This window comes from Leguminivora glycinivorella, chromosome Z (assembly GCF_023078275.1).
Source record: "Leguminivora glycinivorella isolate SPB_JAAS2020 chromosome Z, LegGlyc_1.1, whole genome shotgun sequence".
Taxonomy (NCBI): domain Eukaryota; kingdom Metazoa; phylum Arthropoda; class Insecta; order Lepidoptera; family Tortricidae; genus Leguminivora; species Leguminivora glycinivorella.
In genome coordinates this window covers 54,374,064-54,396,229 of record NC_062998.1, presented here as the reverse complement: position 1 = coordinate 54,396,229, position 22,166 = coordinate 54,374,064, and the positions used below count along the sequence as shown (strand labels likewise).

Here is a 22,166-nt window from a genome sequence, read left to right as displayed (position 1 = left end):
CATATAAACTTTTCTGGATTTCGCCTACTTCCAGAGGTATAAGCATTTTAAAAAATAACAATTACTTATTATTTCTCAGAACAAAACGCTGTTTTGATGGCGATGATGCCGTCATCGGACATAATCTAACTATCCTCGTTGATAGATATCAAAAAGCAACTAGTGATTCGTTGCAAAAATATATTTTTTTAGAAATGTTAGAGGACTCCAAATTTATCCCTAGTTTAAAGAAATGGTTAATTAACAATGAATTTTATACCTTAAAAGACTTCTTTGAAAGATATGACTGATAATTATGATTCGCCATGACATGATTGCTAATAATGTATACCTAGTATAGTTTTTTAGCTTTAAGTGATAATTGTATACCCGAATTGGGTCACCGTTGTAACCTACTAATGTAATGAATTAACACCTGTGTAACACGGTTGAACAATAAAGATCTATCTATCTATCTATCTATCTAGAAAAAATATGCAAATTTTTATTTTAAGTGCCAGTTTTACGAATAAAATTTAATAAATTAATTAAATAAAATAAAAACCCAAAAAAACTAAAACTACAAAATTAAAATTTTGAAAATACCCCCCCGACCGCGACATAGGTAGACCGATTTTCATGAAACATGGCTAATAAGAACACTCCCGACTAACTCAGCTTTGAAAGAAGTTAGTTTTTTACTAAATCTAAATCGGTTCATCCGTTCGGGACACACAGACAGATAGACAAACAGTAGAGACAGACAGACTGACGTCCTTGAAACGGACGGACGGACGGACGGACTCGTATCGGACAAGGACGGACGGACGGACGGACGGACGGTTCACGGACAGACAGGACAGGACAGACAGACGGACGGACGGACGGACGGACGGACAGACAGACAGACAGACAGACAGACAGACACGTCAAACTTATAACACCCCTCCGTTTTTGCGTAGGGGGTTAAAAACTTTTTTGGCAAAATTTGCTTGACATATAACATTTTATCTTTATTTTGCCCTCAGAAATGTTTCGGTTTCGTCATGTCACACCGTGTATGTATAGGCAAGTATAGGTTATCGGTCCTACAGACCTACATCCAACGTCGGATCGGATAATGTGAAAACGTTTTTTTTTTTTATGGGATAGGAAGCAAACGAGCAGACAGGTCGCCTGATGGTAAGCGATCACCGCCGCCCATGGACACCCGAAACACCAGATGTATGGGGTGTACGCTCTTTTCTTGAAGATTTGAAGGTCGTATCGGTACGTTGTAAGGATCACTACAAACGGGCTGCAATTCAACCATCAATATTGGATACAACCCAATTTAAAACCGAAATAAATTACATATATGAAAGAAAAAGTGACCAAGTCCTCTGGTGCCTGAGGCTGGAAATATTGAAATATTTTCAATAGATTATAATTTAACTTGTGTTCATTAGAAACAACCCAATTTTTTTATCAGGATTATAAATTTCTAATTATGGCTTATCTATAATTCGAATCTTAATGTTTGCAATAAAAATCTATATCAAAACCAATTAGGTATGGTACAGGTAATAATTTTAATGAGTTTGTTGTTATATTATGCATAAAATGAATGAGTAATAAATAATAATACTAGGCCAAGGTAAGTAGATTTAAAATAACCACAAAATTAAAATTTTGATAAAACCCCCAACACAGTGGACCGATTTTCATGAAACATGACTAAGAACACTCTCGACTAACTCAGCTTTCAAACAAAACAAATTAAATCTAAATCGGTTCATCCGTTCGGGAGCTACGATTCCACAGACAGACACAACAGAGATTTGGGTCATGCCCCATGAGCCGCGGCAAATAACCCAACGATGATAATGATGACAATCAAATCACACATATTGTCAAATGCCTACAATAATTTTATTTTAAGGCAAAACAGTAACCAAATAATAATAGAGGGATATTTTGAGGGAATACCCAAAAGATAAGCTGATATTTTATGTGTATGATTCCTGACAAGACCGTCTGTTGTTACCTCTGTTTAATTTTTTTTTCTTGCTTGTGCATTACTTGTAAACTATGTCTTGTATTGTATATTCTCTATCGTAAACTATGTGACACACCGAAATATTATTACCATATGTATACCAATGGAAAGAGCTAGAGGAGGCCTTTGCCAAGCGGCACACTGAATTAAGAGATATTCTCTAATAAAAAAACGGGGGCTTAATAGATAGATATACCAATAAAAGCTGGCTGACTTGTACTCGCGTTTCAAGGGTTCCGTACACCACGAGAAGGGCTTAAGCGCCTCCTTTTTTGAAACGAAACAGAGATGAATTTATATGTAATATTCAAACGCGCTCACACAATTAGTAACTCCTTGCAGCGGCAGTGAGTGAAATTCGTTATTTGAGTTTAAAGTCCGACTTACGCTTGAGTGTAGTTTTATAATAGGTTTTCCTGTAATCTATAGATTGAAGGCTATCTCGTGTATTTTTTTAAAAGTAAAGTATAATAATGTTAACCATTCACTATTGGTTCAATATTGGAATCTTTCGCTTGCTCGTGTATCAATATCGGCATGTGCAGCGCTGGTGGTCTAGCGGTAACAGCGTGCGACTTTCAATCCAGAGGCCGCAGTTTCAAACCCCAGCTAGTACCAATGAGTTTTTCGGAACTTATGTGCAACATGTCATTTGATATTTTACCAGTCTCTTTTCACTGAAGGAAAACATCGTGAGGAAACCGGACTAATTCCAATAAGGTCTACAAGTAGTTACTCTATGGGTTTCGTAAACTAGTGCCTACGCCAAATCTTGGGATTAGTTGTCACAGCGGGCTCCAGGATCCCATGAGCCGCGGCAAATGCCGGGATAACGCGAGGAGGATGATGATGGTTAAACAACTTTGCCGCCTTGTAAAACAAATACCTATTTATGTAGCCCAAATGATTAGGGCAGCGTAATTTTGGTGTAGTCAAAATTGTCTCGCCAAAAAATACCTAATGTTTCCTTAGGCAGTTTCCCTGTTTTTTCTATAGTTTCCGATTTCGCCATCCATACTGTCCCAGATAAAAAAAAACACAGTGTATAGGTCTACAAAAAAGTCCGCAATGGCATATAGTGGTCTCACAAATGGCCTCGTCGGAAGATCAGCGCTGACCTCCGGGTCAGCATTATGCTGAGACGGGACCATTTCGTGACAAACTTGTCAATCCATTGTACTTTTGTAGTTTTAGTAATAGTGGTTTTTTTTTTTGCATATTGTGTAGTTTTAAGTTTATTACGAATAAATATTTTGATTGATTGATTGATATGTCTATCTTTTACGGATAACTTACTATCACAATGTTTAAACACCGCTATTGAATAACATTCCTTTGAGAAGAATTTCACAAACACAACGCGAGAACAAAAGGGGCGGAAATATCCAAAGAAAACCTCAAACATTAGAACATTCAACGATATTCTACACAAATAGTTAAGAGAATAGCTTACTTACCTTAATAATTTAGAAGATACACTCCAAAGCACTAATTATCCTTAAATATATTGATTTAGCATAAACACTATTAATTTTACATATTACGAAATCGCGCTTAGCAACCTATTTGAACATTTTGCGGCTTAGTTTTTTTTAGTCACAGTCTCATCACTTATTTTATTCAATTCATTTGTTTTAGTTATATAAAACAAAACGAGATTCAAGGCATGAGATTCGGCCGCTAACTAGGGCTTCCAAATACCGGACCTTATCCAATACCGGTATTCATTCCGGTATTGGCGATTTCAATACCGGGATCCCGGGATCCCGGTATTGAAATCGGGAAAATATAAGAACCAAGTAATTTGCTTAAAATAACAAATTTTATTCAAAATTTCGTTTGTTACTGTTCATGCGTGTTATACTACAGCGGAATCTTGCCAATCCGACTTACAAATGGGTCAAATCGATTACATTTCCAACTTCAAAAGTTTCGATTTCAACCCAAAACGGTTCGCAAACTTATGTGGCCAAGTCGGTTCAACTTTTATTGTTTTTAAGTACCTATACATAGTTCAAAGGGCTACGCCCTGTGCTCTTTATTTTTGTTATGAGTGGGACCGAGGATGCAGTATAAAAGCAAGCGGGAAAGAGCGCCAGATCTCTACTCAGGTGATTCTGTAAGTTAGACATCGCCGCCAGATCGGACATTTTGCAAGAAGACGCGGCCATGGCAAACCATGTTTTATGCCAAATCAGCCAAATCGATCTCTTTAAGGTCGTGCGGAATAGAATCTTTTACATTTTAATAATAACAGGCCTTTGCATCTATATAATAACAGACGATTCAAGTAGCATCCTTGCGACACTTACGTTCGTGGCTGAATAGCCCAATTCGAGAGAGGATCCCTCGTCCGCACACACGGCAGGTGTATGCTCCCCCAGATGGGCGGGGGTTAGAAGCCTGCTCGTGACGCCTCATGCGTTTATCATTCAAGGAGGAGAACCAGGCATTGGCGTGCTTGGATTGACCGTCATGGACAACACGGCGCCACGTGGGTCGGTCTTCGTCTAGTCGTTGCCACTGGTTGCATGGAATATCAAATGTGACCATGTCACGCTTCACGCAATCTTTAAAGCGCAGCATTGGCCGTCTGACCGGTCTCTTTGCATCTGCAACCTCCCCCAGCAGGATTTAACGTGGCAAACGTCCGCTCCATTCGATACACATGCCCGAGCCACCTCAGTCGCCTCTTCTTTAGTAATGGCTGTGATACTAGGAAGCTGTGTCTCATTCATGCTGTGTTACATTTTATAGTCAGTGTTAATGGTGTAATTGTACTGTAGATTTAACTATAATATCACTTTATTAAATAACAAGTATTAAGAACATTTCTCGATTACACACACTATAGTTTCATCATTGACTTTTGAAATTAGAATATGGGTGTTTTTTTTTGGAAACACAGTAATCAATATCTACGGTACAATTTTGTGGTATTTTTGTTTTTCGTAGCGCTAGAGGCGCTAAAGCAGTAATAAAATAAATCCGCCAAATCATTGAACAATTAGCCAAGAAAGCTAAATTGTCCGACATAGATGATTAAAAATCACATTAAGAAATAACCTATGGAATCACACATTACTTTGCAGAAATGATAATCAAAATCAAAAAGATTACTTCGCGGAATAGAAACACTTAATTTACGGATAAGAAAAGTAATTTTCTTCATTTTGATAGTTGAGTAGTGAGTTCCCAATTTCGTTACTATAGGGAATGTTACGGCAAAGTTTTGAGCTAGAGTTCAATACACTAACGCACACGTACAGTCAACCAATTTGAATCCTAGACCACTGTAAAACCTTTGCACAGTAAACGTCAATAGATAGATAGATAGATAGAATACTCTTTATTGGCACACCTCAGCAAAAGATACAGATGGAGACAAAACAAATGTCAATGTGACTTCTATGGCAAATAGAACACGGTGTAAATGAGACAGGGTTCTAGAGTGGCCTAGTATTCAAATTGGTTGACTGTACAGTAAAAATAGAGTAACTACGGTATACGTTAGTTCGTATGCATTAACCAATTTTTTGAAAAGTTATATCTATGATATAGATTATAGATGCATCAAGGCGATTTGTTTACAGAGGATCTGTGGCCTGTTGCAACTACGTTTGACGTGTTGCTTCTCTGTCACACTTACGTGCGAATTAACAAGTGCAACAAATGTGTCAAAAAATGTTCGCGGCAGACCCTCCTCAATGAATGCTTTTGACACGTATCTTTAATTCTTTATCAATGTAATCATCGAAAAAACTATCATTTTCATTCAAATATTGCAAAAACACCAAACAGAGAATGTGTCAAATCGAAAAACGAGAGCAGGAAGCAAGATTTACGCGTGCAGTGACCATCGTGATGCAGAAATTTAACGTTTTTGATGAGTAATTTACGTTCATTTGGCAAAATTTGTTAGTTTCTAAAATTACCGGGATCCCGGTATTACTAAATTAAATACCGGTATTGAAATGTGCCCAAAAAAAGGCGGGATCCCGGGATCCCGAGATACCGGGATCCCGGTATTGGAAGCCCTACCGCTAACTAAATCGATTCGATTTGATACTGAAATGAAAGTGAAATCTGAATGACATTGACAGTTCCCTGTGACAGCGATTTTGTTTATAAAGGTAGCTATCCGAGAACATTTTTTCGCAACGAGCATTGAATCATAACATAATTGAATCACTAGAATACGTGTTGGGTTTTCTAATATTCTAACAGAATTTAATATCGAGTGAATGTCTTCTAAGACCGTTTACACATATATACCTATGTAATAGACCTAACACACGACCTAACGACCGCTAACGACGACACGACACACTACCGCACCGTACCAAGGTGATCCATATACTATTATATCCTGTAAGAGAAAGCGAGAGACTTATTTGTTTCTCGTTCTCACTTGCGTGAAAAAATTAAATAGGCCGGCAGATCATCCTGCTTTGGGCATCAAGTTAAAATTTTTGTTAAAGTAGTTTGCGCACTTGTGGATAAAAATAAAATGCAATTTTGTGATTCGTATTTGAAGTATCAAGAAGTGCCTTTACCAGTTGGGGTGATGAAAACACATTGTAATTGTACTCAATATATTTGTATTAAGACAAAAAAAAGTTTCATAAATGTGAAAGTGTACATAAACTAAACATATAATACAAAATATAATCATACACATATACCAAAACTTTGTCCTACATAATCATTATCTTGATTTGACATATACCTTTTAGATACTTAATTACGTAATCATTCCTCAACACTTTACACGACATCGTCTCGTGTCACGACACAACGTCACAACGTTACACACTACATCGCGTCGTGCCACGACACGACGTCACAACGTTACACTACATCGCATCGCCACGACACGACGTCACAACGTTACACTACATCGCATCGCCACGACACGACGTCACAACGTTACACTACATCGTCTCGTGCACGAGACGACGTCACAACGTTACACGACATCGTCTCGAGCCACGACACAACGTCACAACGCTACACCGCACTATTACGAATCGTTATTAATAATAGCGTACACGCCAATCGCCGTGGGGCAAACACAATCAACAGAAAATCAAGAACAAACATGATCTTGGCACCTACACAGCCTCAACACAAGCGGTAAACCTACAAAAAGATCTTTCCTTACACTCTCCCATTGCAATTTCTCTTCTAAACCAGTTTGCGTCGTCATATCTTTTTTCCTTTTTCTCAACGGTAAGTCGTCACTTGAATCGGATCTTCTTTTTGAACTATTATCATTTGAATTATCGAGATCTACTTCTACGGACGATACTGACCAGAAATCATCTACACGAGCGTAGTTGAGATTTTGAATGTTGTCTTCTACGGTTTCATCTTCTGTAGATGCGCTTATTTCAGTGTCGGAGCATTCTTCAAGTCTTTCTGCACCTAAAAATATACATATAGATGGTTAAAAAAACCTTGGCACTTAAATAGGCGTCAAATTTCAACTCGCCGGCCGCCTTCATAAAACGCGTGCCTTCCTAAGGTCGGCAACAGACAGTCTTAAAATTCATAATCTGAAAAAGAAGATTTGTATGCAATCTGTCAATTCAATCTGAAAATTCTGTCAGTTTGAACTGACAGGTTGCATACAAATCTTTGTTAAGATTATGAATTTTAAGACTGTGTACCTACGCTCATCACCCAAATGTATGCCCTCACCGGGATTCGAACCCGGGAGCGCGGCTTAGCAATAAAACTTACTTGTCTTGGTTTCAAATGCCAACGCAGGACTTGTCTGATCTGCCCCTCCGTGCCAGGACTCATTAGCTCCAGACCCTTGAGCTTCTCTCATCTCCTCAACTGGCTCAAATTCTTCATTATCAAAATTCTCTGTACTATGAGCGAAAGGCTCTAAATTCTCAAAAGAATCTGAAGTACGGAAAACTAGATGACGTGCTTTGCGAGCAAACTCTCCTTTTCTAATAGCGAAGTCGAACCCATCTTCGTCATCGTCTACTCCATCTTTATTCCACTCAATAGATTCATTACCTATATCTGTTATTTCAGCTTCATCTTGGTTTGATTCGTTATCTTCTTCACGTTCATTTTCTTGAAAATCATCTTCAGTATTTATATTCTCTCTCTTCTCAAGGACATCTTCTTGATTATGATCCGTTCCTGTGTGTACTGCAGTGATAAATGTTTTATCTATACTAATTCTTGTAAGTTCACTGTCTGTTAGTAGTTTTTGCACTTCTGTATCTGGTTCTACGATTGTTATATCTTGTATATTTGATTCTTCAGCTGTTTTTGTTGGAACGCGGTCAATATTTTGACCTAGAAAGTAAAACATTACAAAATTACTTTCCCAAATATTGAATTTTCTGTCGATAATTTCGAATTCGAACTACATGTTTGCGTTTTCACATTCGATCCGATACCGGATGTAGGACCGATATCCTATACAGCCTATATGTATATTAAAATGCCAAATAATACCAATACCAAATAAATATTTTTTCTTTCTTTCTTTCTTCTTTCTTTCCAAGGTACCATTTATGATATCCTTCCTTATGATAGCCTTTGACATCCTTCCTACATCAGATATCGGATCGGATAATGTGAAAACGCTCGCGTACGTTAAACAATGATTGGAAACAGGCTAAAGTCACAATAATAATGAATTCTGTTCTACCCACTTACCAGAAGTGTTCAAAACATTCACGCTCTGCCCAGATAACCTTGAAGCAAATCCAGATCCAAATACTGTTCTCCCGAATTGTAGCACCCGAGGGGTCAGCACTGGGCTCCCGCTGTCAAACTGAACAGAAGCTCTTGCAGGCGATCCGTGTATCTGTGCTACTGTTGTCGATATTCTATGACATTGTTCCGTTGAGTCATCTTCAACTGATTTATTTTCAATAGTTTCAGATTCTTCACGTCTGATTTTAGTAATATCATCAGAAGACTCGTATCTCACTTCATTTGTTAAGTTTATTCTATCATAGTTTTCAATTTGTATATTAATTACTTCTGTGTTTTCATTTGGATCAGATTCAGTTGACAGAAGATTCGATAGTTTGACTGTCTTCTACAGTTGAAGACTTATTTAAATCATCAATAGATGTATGACTAGACGCGCAGGTTATTAGTTCACTGGTATCTTTTTCTTGTAAATCGTCTTCATTCTCAATTATTGGTTGATTTTCATTAGTTATTGAAACATCTTGATCAGAATCTATGTTTATATCATTTCTTGTTACATCTTTCCTGGTGTTGATGAAAGTGCTGGACATACTTCGATTTACTTCAAAGTCGGAGCTGCTGTCTTCGCTCTCATCTTCTCCTGAAACATGAAGAATGTTTTCATGTTCAATTATATTAGTCAGTGTTATTTTTCTAAATTACAAAACAGCTTCACAATGATTTTGATTTATTAGCCAAATAGCCAGCAGAGTTAGCACATGATTGCCGCGAGAGTATGTCGCCGCGAGATAGACTACCCGTGCTTGCGTCATTAGTCATCATCATCCTCCTTGCGTTATCCCGGCATTTGCCACGGCTCACGGGAGCCTGGGGTCCGCTTTGACAACTAATCCCAAGATCATATATCTCCTTTTGTCATTATTACAGTTAGAAACAGACGTGTCATCTATTTCGCGGCGACATACTCTCTGGGCCATCATGCGCTAGGCCTACTGGTCCACACAGAGCGAGGCACGTCACGAGGCAATGTGTTCGCGCCGCAAACGTCCAATATGGATGCCTTGGCCGAGGCAAGTTGGCCGGCAGAGCAACACGCCCTGTCTTGGTCAAGGGACGTCTACATAGCGCGTTTGCCGCGCGAGAAAATTACGTCGCAACGTACTCTCTATGTGGACCTGGCACTTGGCTATGGCTACCTACTTATAAACTATACCACAGTTAAACATAAAATAAAGGTCATATACAAAAAAAGAAGAAAGGCCTCCTGTCCCGAGCTGGAATCGAACCAGCTTCTTACGTTTACCGGACGGATGCCTAGACCACTCGGCCATCGGATCACGAAAGCAAGGGTCGAAAATTCCAAGTATATGACATTTATACACAACTATGGGAACAAATCAATTTATTTTAAACAAATATTTTGATTTGTGTTTTATAAGTAGTCACACTACTATATATAAATTAAAAATCGGAATAAGATGTCACATATTAAAGACGCCTTACAAAGATGACATATAGAAGAGAAATTTCGACGGCTTCCGCTGTGGCGAGGTGGCCTAGGGATTCATGGCGTTAGCCCGGATTGCTAAAAACGCCGGTTCGAATCCGGCCTTCACCACTGGTGGTGCTCGCCATTTTTTCTGTAATATATTTCGATTTTTAATATATGACATTTGTAAAGGCTCGTGGCGCCCTCTAATAATAATAATTAAATTCTTAGAGTATACCGCGCTTACCTAGAAAGAGCTGCCGGTAGTACCGCCGCATCCTTCGCTCGAGAGCGTCGTAAAAGTCCGGCGCGTGGTCGTGGCGGTTCGGCGCCGGCTCCACGATCAGGTCCGGCAAGCTTTCGCCGTCCGGCGACGAACGGTCCTCTTCCGGGATGGGGGATAGTTGGAAACCTGGAGGAAACTCGATGTATCAAAGACCTATACAGGATGTGGATTTGGTACGGGCCTTAAACAAAGGATACTATAGACTAGACAGCCAAATAATAATACCACTACCGAACGAGATGGTCACATAAAAAATGTTATTTTTTGTCTTTGTCATAGTTTCACTTTTCCGCCGCTGCCACAAACGAGTTTGTGGCAAACAATAAGGACGTGACTTGTCAAGCATATTAACCGCCCAAATTACGTAGGTTGTTTATGGTAAACTGTCAGCCATTTTTAAAGTGATTCTTAAATTCGCTCCATTATTCTATATCTGTCCCTTACGGGTGTACGCTTGTGTCAAGTCTATAGTATCCTTCGTCTGAGGTACGGGCGAATAATGCATCCATCAGTTATAGTATCTGCAGGGTTAGCTTTGATTGACGCGAGAGTATGTCGCCGCGAGATAGACTATCCGTAAGGGCCTGGCCACATGGGCGCGTTGCGGCGACGCACCGCAAAAATTCTGCGTTGCGTTGCCGCGCCGCCAGTTTCTGCGGCAGGAAATCTGCGGCGCGGCACCGCGACGCAAGAACTCGCGGTGCGTCGACGCACCGCAAAAACTCGCGGCGCGGCACCGCAACGCAGAATTTTTGCGGCGCGTCGCCGCGCCGCCAAAACTGGCGGTGCGTTACCGCTGCTCGCAATTGTGAACTGTTGTGTTCGAATTAAACTTCGTGTCGTTTATATTTAACCCTTCTTTACTTGGTGATGGATTTTTTTCCAAGCATCACGAAAATTGAATCAATAGTAGATTTAGTACAGTTTTTCACGATAAAATACTAAGCAATATTCGAATTTTTCAATATGCTATTAAAAATCATCTTTTTTAGTTACGTTGTTTCATATTTAAAAAATGGTGATAGATTTTTTTTCATTATTTTTCCAGTGCTCAGCATATACATATACCACCATGGTGTCATATATCTGTAAGTTGTTAAAAAAAGTAAAATCATGCAATTAAGGGTTTATTGACAATGGAGTGCCTCTCTAATTTATATTTCCGCAATGGGTACATCGATGGGTAGATTTAAATAATAACATTTTTAACCCCCGACGCAAAAAACGAAGGGGTGTTAAAAGTTTGACGTGTCTGTCTGTCTGTCTGTCTGTCTGTTTGTCTGTCTGTCTGTCTGTCTGTCTGTGTGTGTGTCTTTCTGTGGCATCGTAGCTCCCAAACGGATGAACCGATTTAGATTTATTTTTTTTGTCTGAAAGCTGAGTTAATCGGGAGTGTTCTTAGCAATGTTTCATGAAAATCGGTCCACTATGTCGGGGTCGGGGGTTTTTCAAAATTTAATTAAATAAATAATTTTATGACTTTTATATAATTCCCAAAAGATTTGACAATTTGTAAATACATAGGTAAAGAAAATATTCGTTCTATCTGAATATGACGATAGGTACCTACGTTAAAAATAGAGCGCTTTCGAACTACGTCCGAACCGAATCCGATAAATTCGTGAAAATAAAATTACGCACTATTATGGACTATGGACGGAAATCTGGCAGGATTTTGGAGTAGGCCCTTGAGGCAACCTGCTAAGATGCTTCTCTTATCATAGTCAACCTCAGGTCCGCAAGCTGGCAGCTGGGGAGCGGGGCTAAATCGACAATCGATTATATTTTTAAGACGATACAGGACGGTTCAATTTCCATACCAACGCTCTCGACTATTTGCTCCCTGGTTTTTGAAGGTAGACTGATTTTTTCAACACAGATTATTCTATAAATTGAAATAGACATCATACACGAAAGAAAAAACGACAAGGCCCAAGGCAACAATTAGTGCTTGCACCTCCTATATGAATCCATTTGCAGCATTACGATATAGCGAAAGACTATTTTTAACCCCCGACGCAAAAACGAAGGGGTGTTATAAGTTTGACGTGTCTGTCTGTCTATTTGTGTGTTTGTCTGTCTGTGTGTGTGTGTGTGTGTCTGTGGCATCGTGGTTCCCGAACGGATGAACCGATTTAAATTTAGTTTTTTTGTCTGAAAGCTGAGTTAGTCGGGAGTGTTCTTAGCCATGTTTCATGAAAATCGGTCCACTATGTCGCGGTCGGGAGTTTTTTCAAAAATTTAATTTTATTGTTAGGTTATTAAATAACAAATCAAAAAAATATTCAATAAAATAATTTGATTTGTTCCCAGTCAGATTGTTATTAATTATTAATCTTATCTGTGTTGGAACGTTTTGATATTTTTATTTTTAAAGACGCTCGAGTCAATCAAAAATTTCCAAAAACTGCCTTTTTCATTATGGCGCAAAAAAAGTGATACTCAAGATTGGTAACAATTAGCCAAAAAACCAAAACGGTACGATATAAATTTGATGAAAAACGTGTGACCTGTGCCTTTAAAAAGTAAAACAGAAAAACGTACGTCGTTTTCGTACGTGTTTTCACTACGATCAATATGCAAATGGATAATTTAGTAGGCAAGTTTTATTTAAATCGATTAAATCGTAAATAGTGGCTTGCAGCTAAAAATAATGTTCAACTGGAAAAACCTAGGTACGTTTTTTCGCTAGAATCTACATTTTAGTAGGAAATTTTCTTAAAAATAGATTAAAATTAAACTGGTACAGATTTTTTTAATTAGCCCGTTATAGTGCCCTACTGCTGGGCAAAGGCCTCTCCCCTTGATTTCCTCAACTCCCTCTGGTGTTATTTTTCCGGCCATGCAGTCACTCATAAAGGCGTCCAAGTCGTCTCACCATGCATGCGACAGACCAGACGTGGCATGCACAAATACACTTCAGCATGGCGGTTTTCTTCCCTACTTACTTTAATATGTACAGATCATTTCTGTCGTAGATCAATTTTAGCTGTAGACCACCGTTAACGACTAACTTACGAAAAACTAAAAAATGTTTACAACATGTCGGTGTGTACCTTAAACAAACCATGAAAAAAAACCGCTTCCTAAAAACAAGCGCGTTAGAAAACACGGAGAAAAAAGAAAATATAATTTTACATTGCAATAATATTGATGATTAGATTTCCTACCTAAACCTTTGAAATCAGATTTCTTAAGACGATACGATACAGGTCAGTTCTCCATACAAACGCTCTCGACTATTTCCTCCTTGGTTTTTGAAGATAGAGCAATGATTTTTTCGACACAGATTATTATTATTTTTTCTGAGTCGGACCGTTTTGATATTTTTTGCTATTCTTATTTTAAAAGATGCTAGATCCAATCAAAAATTTCTAAAAACGGCATTTTTCAATATGGCTCGAAAAAGGGATACTCAAGATCGGTAACAATTGTCCAAAAAATCTAAACGGTCCGACACAGATTATTTCATTTTAAATTATTCAGATTCTCAAATTTCGTTCCGTTTAAATAAGTTTTGAAGGAGGAAAAGAGAGCGGAACCTCGATTTCAAAGATTTTTTCGCAATATCTTTTAACTGAGTTGTTCTTAATGGAAATTTTTTTTTTCGATAAATCTAGTTAATAAAACTAGTATATTTAACTAAAATTCCCAAATTGAAAGGGGGACTCCTTTCCATTTTAGCATTTTCGCTCCCGTAGCGTCTTAATGTATTGCAATAATCTAAACATCCAAATTATAGACTAATCAATTATTTTTGTTAGTAATTAAATTCCGTTAGGCCGTTTTCACATTATCCGATCCGATATCGGATGTCATAAGGATTTCAATGGAAAAAATACAAGATGGCGCCTGTAATGTATGGGATATCGGTCCTACATCCGATATCGGATCGGATAATGTGAAAACGCACTTACGATTCATTAAGTTTTGAAGGAGGAAACAGTCGAGAGCGGAACCTCGATTTTAAAGAATTTTTTCGCAATATCTTTTAACTGAGTTGTTCTGAATGGACAATTTTTTTCGATAAATCTAGTTAATAACACTAGTATATTTAACTAAAATTCCCAAATTGAAAGGGCTCCCTTTCCTTTCCATTTTCGCTCCTGTAGCGTCTTAAATACCTAAAAGTACTTAAACACCTAAAAGTACTTAAATACCTAAAAGAACAACCAGCGAATCGTGTCATCACGCACGCACACAAGGGTAGCTTAGCTAACAACTGCGACACGGCCGGCCGCCGCGGCACGTTGCTGTATCGTGCAAATGCCACATTGAGCGGTGTAGGCCGTTTTCACATTATCCGATCCGATATCGGGTGTCGGACCGACATCCTACATCCGATAAACGCTTCCGATAGTGTCGGATGTCGGTCCGATAAAATGCATTGTTCCAAATCAATGAAGTATGATTTTGTATCAAAAAATATTTTTAAAAAGTTTTATATTTAATAATTATAAGCACTATATTTCAAATATTTTATTGTAAAATTAAAATAACGAGCATAAAAATACTCAAGAGCGGCAAGTAAAATAAATACTTATAATTTTACATTTAACTATATCTACTAAAAGATGAAAAAATTAGTATCCGCAATTCGGACCGATGAATTACAATCTTTTTGTTTTCAACAGAAATTCATCATTAACAGCAGCTGTTTAATAGACGCCATTTTTGTCACGCACACTACTAGTCATACTTGTTATGGAGAATTTTTTGCCAAAAGCTGCACTTTTGGATGGAAGCAAGCCGCTTTGCATGGTGATAGTAGACATCATAGTAAACGATTTTTCCCCTCACTAGCTCGGAAACACGTGTTTTGTCCTTTAATACCAGCGGGTAAAAACGCATTTTATCCACTAGTGGGTAAAGTAATTTGACCTTGAATAAAGTCAAATTAACTGCTTTTAAATTAATAGAAGTAGGTGAATCTAGTAATAAAGATAATTTACCACCTGTGGGACTACTGGAAGCAGTGATAAACGCATTTTTTGCGTTGTAGTTTCCTCGCTACAGTGAGGGGAAAAGTTTTGTGTTACACTCGGGTGCAAATGTATTTTACTTCTCGTGTGTTAAAAAACTCGCAAGTTCAGGATTCTATTCTCGAACCACTCGCTTCGCTCGTGGTTCAACTATAGAATCCTTTCACTTGCTCGTTTTTCAATTCCACACTCGGCGTTAAAATACAACTTTGCCCCCTTGTATAACAAATTACTATTTTCCGAGGATATCGAAATTTCATCCCTTAGGAAGCCGAGCGTAGCGAGGTGTTTTATGAAAATGAAAAAAATTCTATCTTTTTATTGTATCATCCGATTTTGACTAAACGTATCTCAAATAAAAGGCATTGATTTGTGTAATTAAAAAAAAATACAAAGAAAAAAAATTTGAAAGAAAAATAAGAAAAAAATAAAAAAAGTAAATTTACGTCTCGCACTGAATAACTTCAAAGAATGACAGACAAAATGTACAATGTCGATATACGAGTTTTTTTTAATCGAAGACAGATAAATTTTTAGTTGAAAACTGAAGACCGCATCGAAATCGGATTAGCATTTTTTAAGATACAAGTTGCCAAAGTTGGGAAAGATCGCTTTATATGGCCACTTTGAAATTCCTTTGCCAGAAAGTCAGAAATAATATGTTTTTCTGACACAGAAAAATACATAGTAACAGTACTCCTCAAAATAAAATTAAAAATTCCGAGGATATTATAATTTCATCCCTTAGAACGACGAGCGTAGCGAGGTCGGTTACGAAAACCGAAAAAAAATCTCATTTTTTTGTACGTCGTCCGATTTTGACAAAACATGTTTCATTTGAAAGGTATTGCTTTATGTAACTTAAAAAAAATATTGAAAAAAATTGGAAAAAAAATGTAAGATTTAAAAAAAAAACCTTAATTTTCGTATCACACTGAATAACCGCAAAAAACGGTAGACACGGTGTATAATTTCGATATATGATTTTTTTATATTAAAGACAAATAAATGCATGATTATAAACTAAAAACCGAATCGAAATCGAATCAGTAGTTTTTAAGATGCAAGTTGTCAAAGTTGGCTTAGTTTGTTTATATGGTCGCTTATAAATTCCTTAGGCAGAGAGTCAGAAACATTGTATTTTTCTTACAGTTACAAGTATGCATAGGTAATAGACATCATTATAAACATTTTTTTACCAGGATATAAAAATTTCATTCCTTAGAAACCCTTAGAAAGACGATCCAATAAAAAAAACTGCCTTTTTTTTGTTTTTCGTAACAGACATCGCTACGCTCGGCTTTCCAAGGGATGAATTTTTTATATCCTCGTAAAAAATTGTTTATTATGATGTCTATTACCTATGCATACTTTTAACTGTAAGAAAAATACAATGTTTCTGACTTTCTGCCTAAGGAATTTATAAGCGACCATATAAACAAACTAAGCCAACTTTGACAACTTGCATCTTAAAAACTACTGATTCTATTTCGATTCGGTTTTTAGTTTATAATCATGCATTTGTTTGTCTTTAATTTTAAAAAATCATATATCGAAATTATACACCGTGTCTACCGTTTTTTGCGGTTATTCAGTGTGATACGAAAATTAAGGTTTTTTTTTTTAAAATCTTACATTTTTTTTCCAATTTTTTTCAATATTTTTTTTTAAGTTATATAAAGCAATACCTTTCAAATGAAACATTTTTTGTCAAAATCGGACGACGTACAAAACAATGAGATTTTTTTTTTCGGTTTTCGTAACCGACCTCGCTACGCTCGTCGTTCTAAGGGATGAAATTATAATATCCTCGGAATTTTTAATTTTATTTTGATGTGTACTGTTACTATGTATTTTTCTGTGTCAGAAAAACATATTATTTCTGACTTTCTGGCAAAGGAATTTCAAAGTGGCCATATAAAGCGATCTTTCCCAACTTTGGCAACTTGTATCTTAAAAAATGCTAATCCGATTTCGATGCGGTCTTCAGTTTTCAACTAAAAATTTATCTGTCTTCGATTAAAAAAAACTCGTATATCGACATTGTACATTTTGTCTGTCATTCTTTGAAGTTATTCAGTGCGAGACGTAAATTTACTTTTTTTATTTTTTTCTTACTTTTCTTTCAAATTTTTTTTCTTTGTATTTTTTTTAAATTACACAAATCAATACCTTTCATTTGAGATACGTTTTGTCAAAATCGGACGATACAATATAAGTAGAATTTTTTCATTTTCATAAAACACCTCGCTACGCTCGGCTTCCTAAGGGATGAAATTTCGATATCCTCGGAAAAAATCGTTTACTATGATGTCTACTATCACCATGCAAAGCGGCTTGCTTCCATCCAAAAGTGCAGCTTTTTTTTTCATAACTAGTATGACTATACACTACAAACGTATACCTACATTATATACGCACACACACAAATATTATCGGCCAACAGCTGGCGGGGGGTCCGGCATGCCAAAAATGTCGGAAGCGTCCTGCCGATATCGGCAGTTCGGTGGTGCCTCGGACAAAAACTGTTCTAGGAGAGTGTCATCTGCATCAAATCCGCAATTTTTGCGTTTTATATCGTGGCCCGACACGCTCTTTTTTAGTAATAATGATCTATTAAATACATAAATAAAAACCTGGAAGCGCATAAATCTTACATTTTACATCCTTCCTATATCCGATATCGGATCGGATAATGTGAAAACGGCCGTAGGGTTGCCAACCGTAGGTAGTATACACAAAGACAGGAAAAATGCTCTGAGGAAAATGATATGATATATAGTATTGTAAGTAATATATTATTTTGGTTCAGCGTACTGTAATTATTTTTAATTTCTGTACCATTTTTTTTTGTAGGTACTGTACTGCACACAATTACACCGTCATATTTAAAATAGATACCTAACTTGGATAAGTACTCGACACCGATAGCAATTAGAAGTTGCAGGGCATTCATGGTCGCGCGATAAATGATAAAACATCGGGCCGTCCCTAGTCCCTATCGCACTTACAAATAGTGCGATAGGGACGGCCTGATATTTTTATCATTTATCGCGCGACCATAATTGCCTGCCTGCTGTCTATAAGGCTGTCCTTTCGTCCTTGTCCACATTAGAGATGGGCCGAATATTCGGTAAATATTCGGTATTTGGCATATTTAGTTAACCTCAGCATCTCCAGAGGTCCGACAGGTTTTCTAAATATATATTGTTTTTTTATTCGAGGTGAGATTTTAAAGACCAGTTCTTCGAAACTTGCTATTGTCATTCTGAAATATTCTTTGAACTTCACTTCACTTGTCTTTAATGCCGCATATTTCCTTTCAAAATGAGTTCCGTCATTATTCATTTTATATATATATGGGTTGACCCAGCATCTTCTTTTCGTCTCCTTTTTTTTAAGCGCCTCCGTAATACGAGCAAGAGCAGAATGCGCGTAATGGGATCCATGTCAGGATAAAGACTGATCGTGAAGTTCTGCACTGTGTATAGTTATCGAGGCGCGGCTACGCACCGCCAGTTTTGGCGGCGCGGCGACGCGCCGCAAAAATTCTGCGTTGCGGTGCCGCGCCGCGAGTTTTGCGGTGCGTCGACGCACCGCGAGTTCTTGCGTCGCGGTGCCGCGCCGCAGATTTCCTGTCGAAAAAACTGGCAGCGCGGCAACGCAACGCAGAATTTTTGCGGTGCGTCGCCGCAACGCGCCCATGTGGCCAGGCCCTAATATGTCATTAGTACAGTTAGAAGAAGACGTGTCATTTATTTCGCGGCGACATACTCTCGCGGCCATCATGTGCTAGGCCTACTGATCATACGATTCGTATATAATCATTTCGCTAAGATGTGTTATTATTTAAAAAAGAGTATTTTTTTTAACCGACTTCAAAAAAGGAAGGAAGTTCTCAATTCGACTGAATGTTTTTTTTTTTTTGTATGTATGTTATTCGATATCTCCGAGAATCATGGACCGATTTTCAAAATTTTTTTTTCATTCGATCAGGTATAACCCCCAGATGGTCCCATTGGCACCAAGTCGGGGTCTGATGATGGGATCTTGGGGAAATCGAGGGAACTCCTCAAATGTTATAGGCACATGTAATATTTTTAGTGTATTTTTCAAAGGTACACCAGTATTTACGCCTGATGGTGATAACTTTATGTGGCTGAGCTGATGATGGAAGGTCATCTCCTCAATGGTTAGGAGTTAAAGGATAATTCTTTCACTACTGTTATATACATATATTCGGACTGATACATAGAATATCAATAGGAACCACTAAAAATCAACAAATAAATAAACTTTTTAACAAAAAATAAAACCGCCTTCAAAAATAACCGCGTTACAAAACACGGAGAAACTAAAAAGCAAAAAATAATAAACCTTTGAATTCAGATTTCTTATCGGATTGCAATAATCTAAACATCCAAATTATAAACAAATCAATTATTTTTGGAGTCGGTGCCAGCCTGCGTATGGTTGGGTGGTGCAAACAGGAATAGCAAGGCGATGAACAGGTCTGGTACCGACTCCGTGTTTTGTAACGCGCTTATTTTTGAAGGCGGTTTTATTTTTTGTTAAAAAGTTTATTTATATGACCAAGCGACAATGTACGCCGTCCAACTCAACTTGATATGTACATATGAATTATCTATCGTTTCTTGATCAAATCGGGGAAATATTGCAAAAAGGCCAGGTCAGAAGTACTCGAAACCGACGAGCGTGTAAAAGAAACGTTATGAAAGTGTGTGAAGCGAAAGTGGTTTGTCAGGATCGTTAGTAAATGGAAATCCGTGATCTCTGCCTACCCCTCTGGGAAACAGGCGTGATTGTATGCATCTATGTATGTATGTTATCTATGAAACCAGCGTCTTAACTTGTACGGTTATCGATCTATTTAAAAAAATAAATTGAATTACTGGACACGTGTGTGACATCCTATAAAATTAACTTAAAAATACTAATTAATATAATACTACTCTATTAAAACTAACAAGACTCTAAACTAAATTCTATTCACAAAACTCGTTCCGAGCCCTCTCAGATGCAAAGGTGCCCATCACACTCGATGCGTTCCCACGCTGAATTGCGATAGACAGCCTTTGCATCAGAAAAGACCCGGAACGAGGGTCATGGCCTCTCTCGCTGATATGACATAAACATCATGTCCTAATTAATGACGGTAGGTAGGCTATAAAGTGGACGAAATACATTGCTTGCTGATTATGAAAAAAAAATCATCTATTTAAAAAAAAACCATGTGTTAGGCTCCTTAGGTCCGATACTAATCGTTATTAAGATGTACTAGGCCAGACCTGTCGTCAAATAATGAATATAACTCACTTACCGGGGTTTACCAGGAAGTTCCGTAGTAAGTACCGCTTTGTTCTCTCCCATCTTTCACTATATGGAGCCTGCATTTTAAATATGGCAAATATATAATCGCCAAATCACATTAAACACGTCACTTCTTGTTGATGGTATGATAATGATTATGGGTATCAAAAAATAATTTGAGCATTGAGCACGCGCGATACCGATGGTATCCCGACGCAGACTGCGGCCGCAGCTCGCTGCGACCATTGCCTCGGCGCGGAGGTCGACGGCGGCAGGGGCGGTGCGAAACTACCCTCACTTTCGGCATAATTGTCATTTCAGTTGTTACGGAGCGAAACACGTCGAGCGACCTTCGACAATTTTACGTGAGTTACCCGATTTTACATGTTTAACATGTCAGTGTCTCACGGTAGTTTTATTATTAAAATATCAAGGTTTATCCACATACTATCCTGCAAGTGGGAGCGAGAAAGAGTTATACTTTTCTCGCTTTTACTTGGAAACTCTCCAAGGTCGCCGTACGGTGCGGTCGTCTGTTAGCTACTAAAAAACCGGCCAAGAACGTGTCGGGCCACGCTCAGTGTAGGGTTCCGTAGTTTTCCGTAATTTACTCAAAAACTACTGAACCTATCAAGATCAAAACAATTTTCCTAGAAAGTCTTTATAAAGTTCTACTTTTGTGATTTTTTTCATATTTTTTAAATATATGGTTCAAAAGTTAGAGGGGGGGGGGACGCACTTTTTTTCCTTTAGGAGCGATTATTTCCAAAAATATTAATACTATCAAAAAACGATCTTAGTAAACCCGTATTAATTTTTAAATACCTATCCAACAATATATCACACGTTGGGGTTGGAATGAAAAAAAAATCAGCCCCCACTTTACATGTAGGGGGTGTACCCTAATAAAACATTTTTTTTTCCATTTTTTATTTTTGCACTTCGTTGGCGTGATTGATATACATATTGGTACCAAATTTCAGCTTTCTAGTGCTTACGGTTACTGAGATTATCCGCGGACGGACGGACGGACGGACGGACGGACAGACAGACATGGCGAAACTATAAGGGTTCCTAGTTGACTACGGAACCCTAAAAAAGGGACGACACTACAGTGTTACCCCTTTTTAATATCTATAAATTTATTGGTGGGCGGTAGAAGTTTTTGTTTGAAATTGGGACTCGATGAAAATGGTTGCCTACTAGGTCCTCGTCACCCGATGGCGCTAAAATCTAATAAAGAACTAGCTTTTACCCGCTGCTTCGCCCGCGTACTAAAAGTATTTTTATTCAAACGTATACAAAAATTAAGATTTTCATTTGGATCCGTAGGTTTCTCTGTAGGTACATTTGTCTGCGATTATTTCGATT

General features: G+C 37.8%; 2 protein-coding genes across 2 annotated transcripts in view; both read right to left on the bottom strand.

Annotated features, from left to right (window-relative positions):
• Positions 1–3,620, bottom strand: part of LOC125241310 — a 95,247-nt gene extending 91,627 nt beyond the window's left edge. Inside the window, exon 1 of the mRNA XM_048149721.1 lies at positions 3,475–3,620. The gene's annotated coding sequence lies outside the window, so the exon portion shown is untranslated. The remainder of the gene's footprint in view (positions 1–3,474) is intronic.
• A 3,054-nt stretch (positions 3,621–6,674) lies between these two features.
• On the bottom strand, positions 6,675–21,275 carry LOC125240523. Its single transcript, XM_048148416.1, has 6 exons — positions 20,806–21,275; positions 10,444–10,608; positions 9,087–9,347; positions 8,705–9,034; positions 7,763–8,338; positions 6,675–7,444 (listed from the first exon to the last, which is right to left on the bottom strand). Exons 1-6 carry the CDS (start codon positions 20,876–20,878, stop codon positions 7,107–7,109), a joined length of 1,743 nt encoding a protein of 580 aa, XP_048004373.1. The 5' UTR covers positions 20,879–21,275; the 3' UTR covers positions 6,675–7,106.
• Between the last annotated feature and the right edge of the window lie 891 nt (positions 21,276–22,166).

What these genes read in the sequence shown, in the direction of transcription:
- LOC125240523 (XM_048148416.1), bottom strand. Translation starts at nt 20,878, where the DNA reads ATGCAGGCTCCATATAGTGAAAGATGGGAGAGAACAAAGCGGTACTTA. An exon ending in GAACTTCCTGGTAAACCCCG is followed by an intron (nt 10,609 to 20,805) that starts GTAAGTGAGTTA and finishes AGTTTCCTCCAG; the next exon opens with GTTTCCAACTATCCCCCATC. An exon ending in CTACCGGCAGCTCTTTCTAG is followed by an intron (nt 9,348 to 10,443) that starts GTAAGCGCGGTA and finishes TTCATGTTTCAG; the next exon opens with GAGAAGATGAGAGCGAAGAC.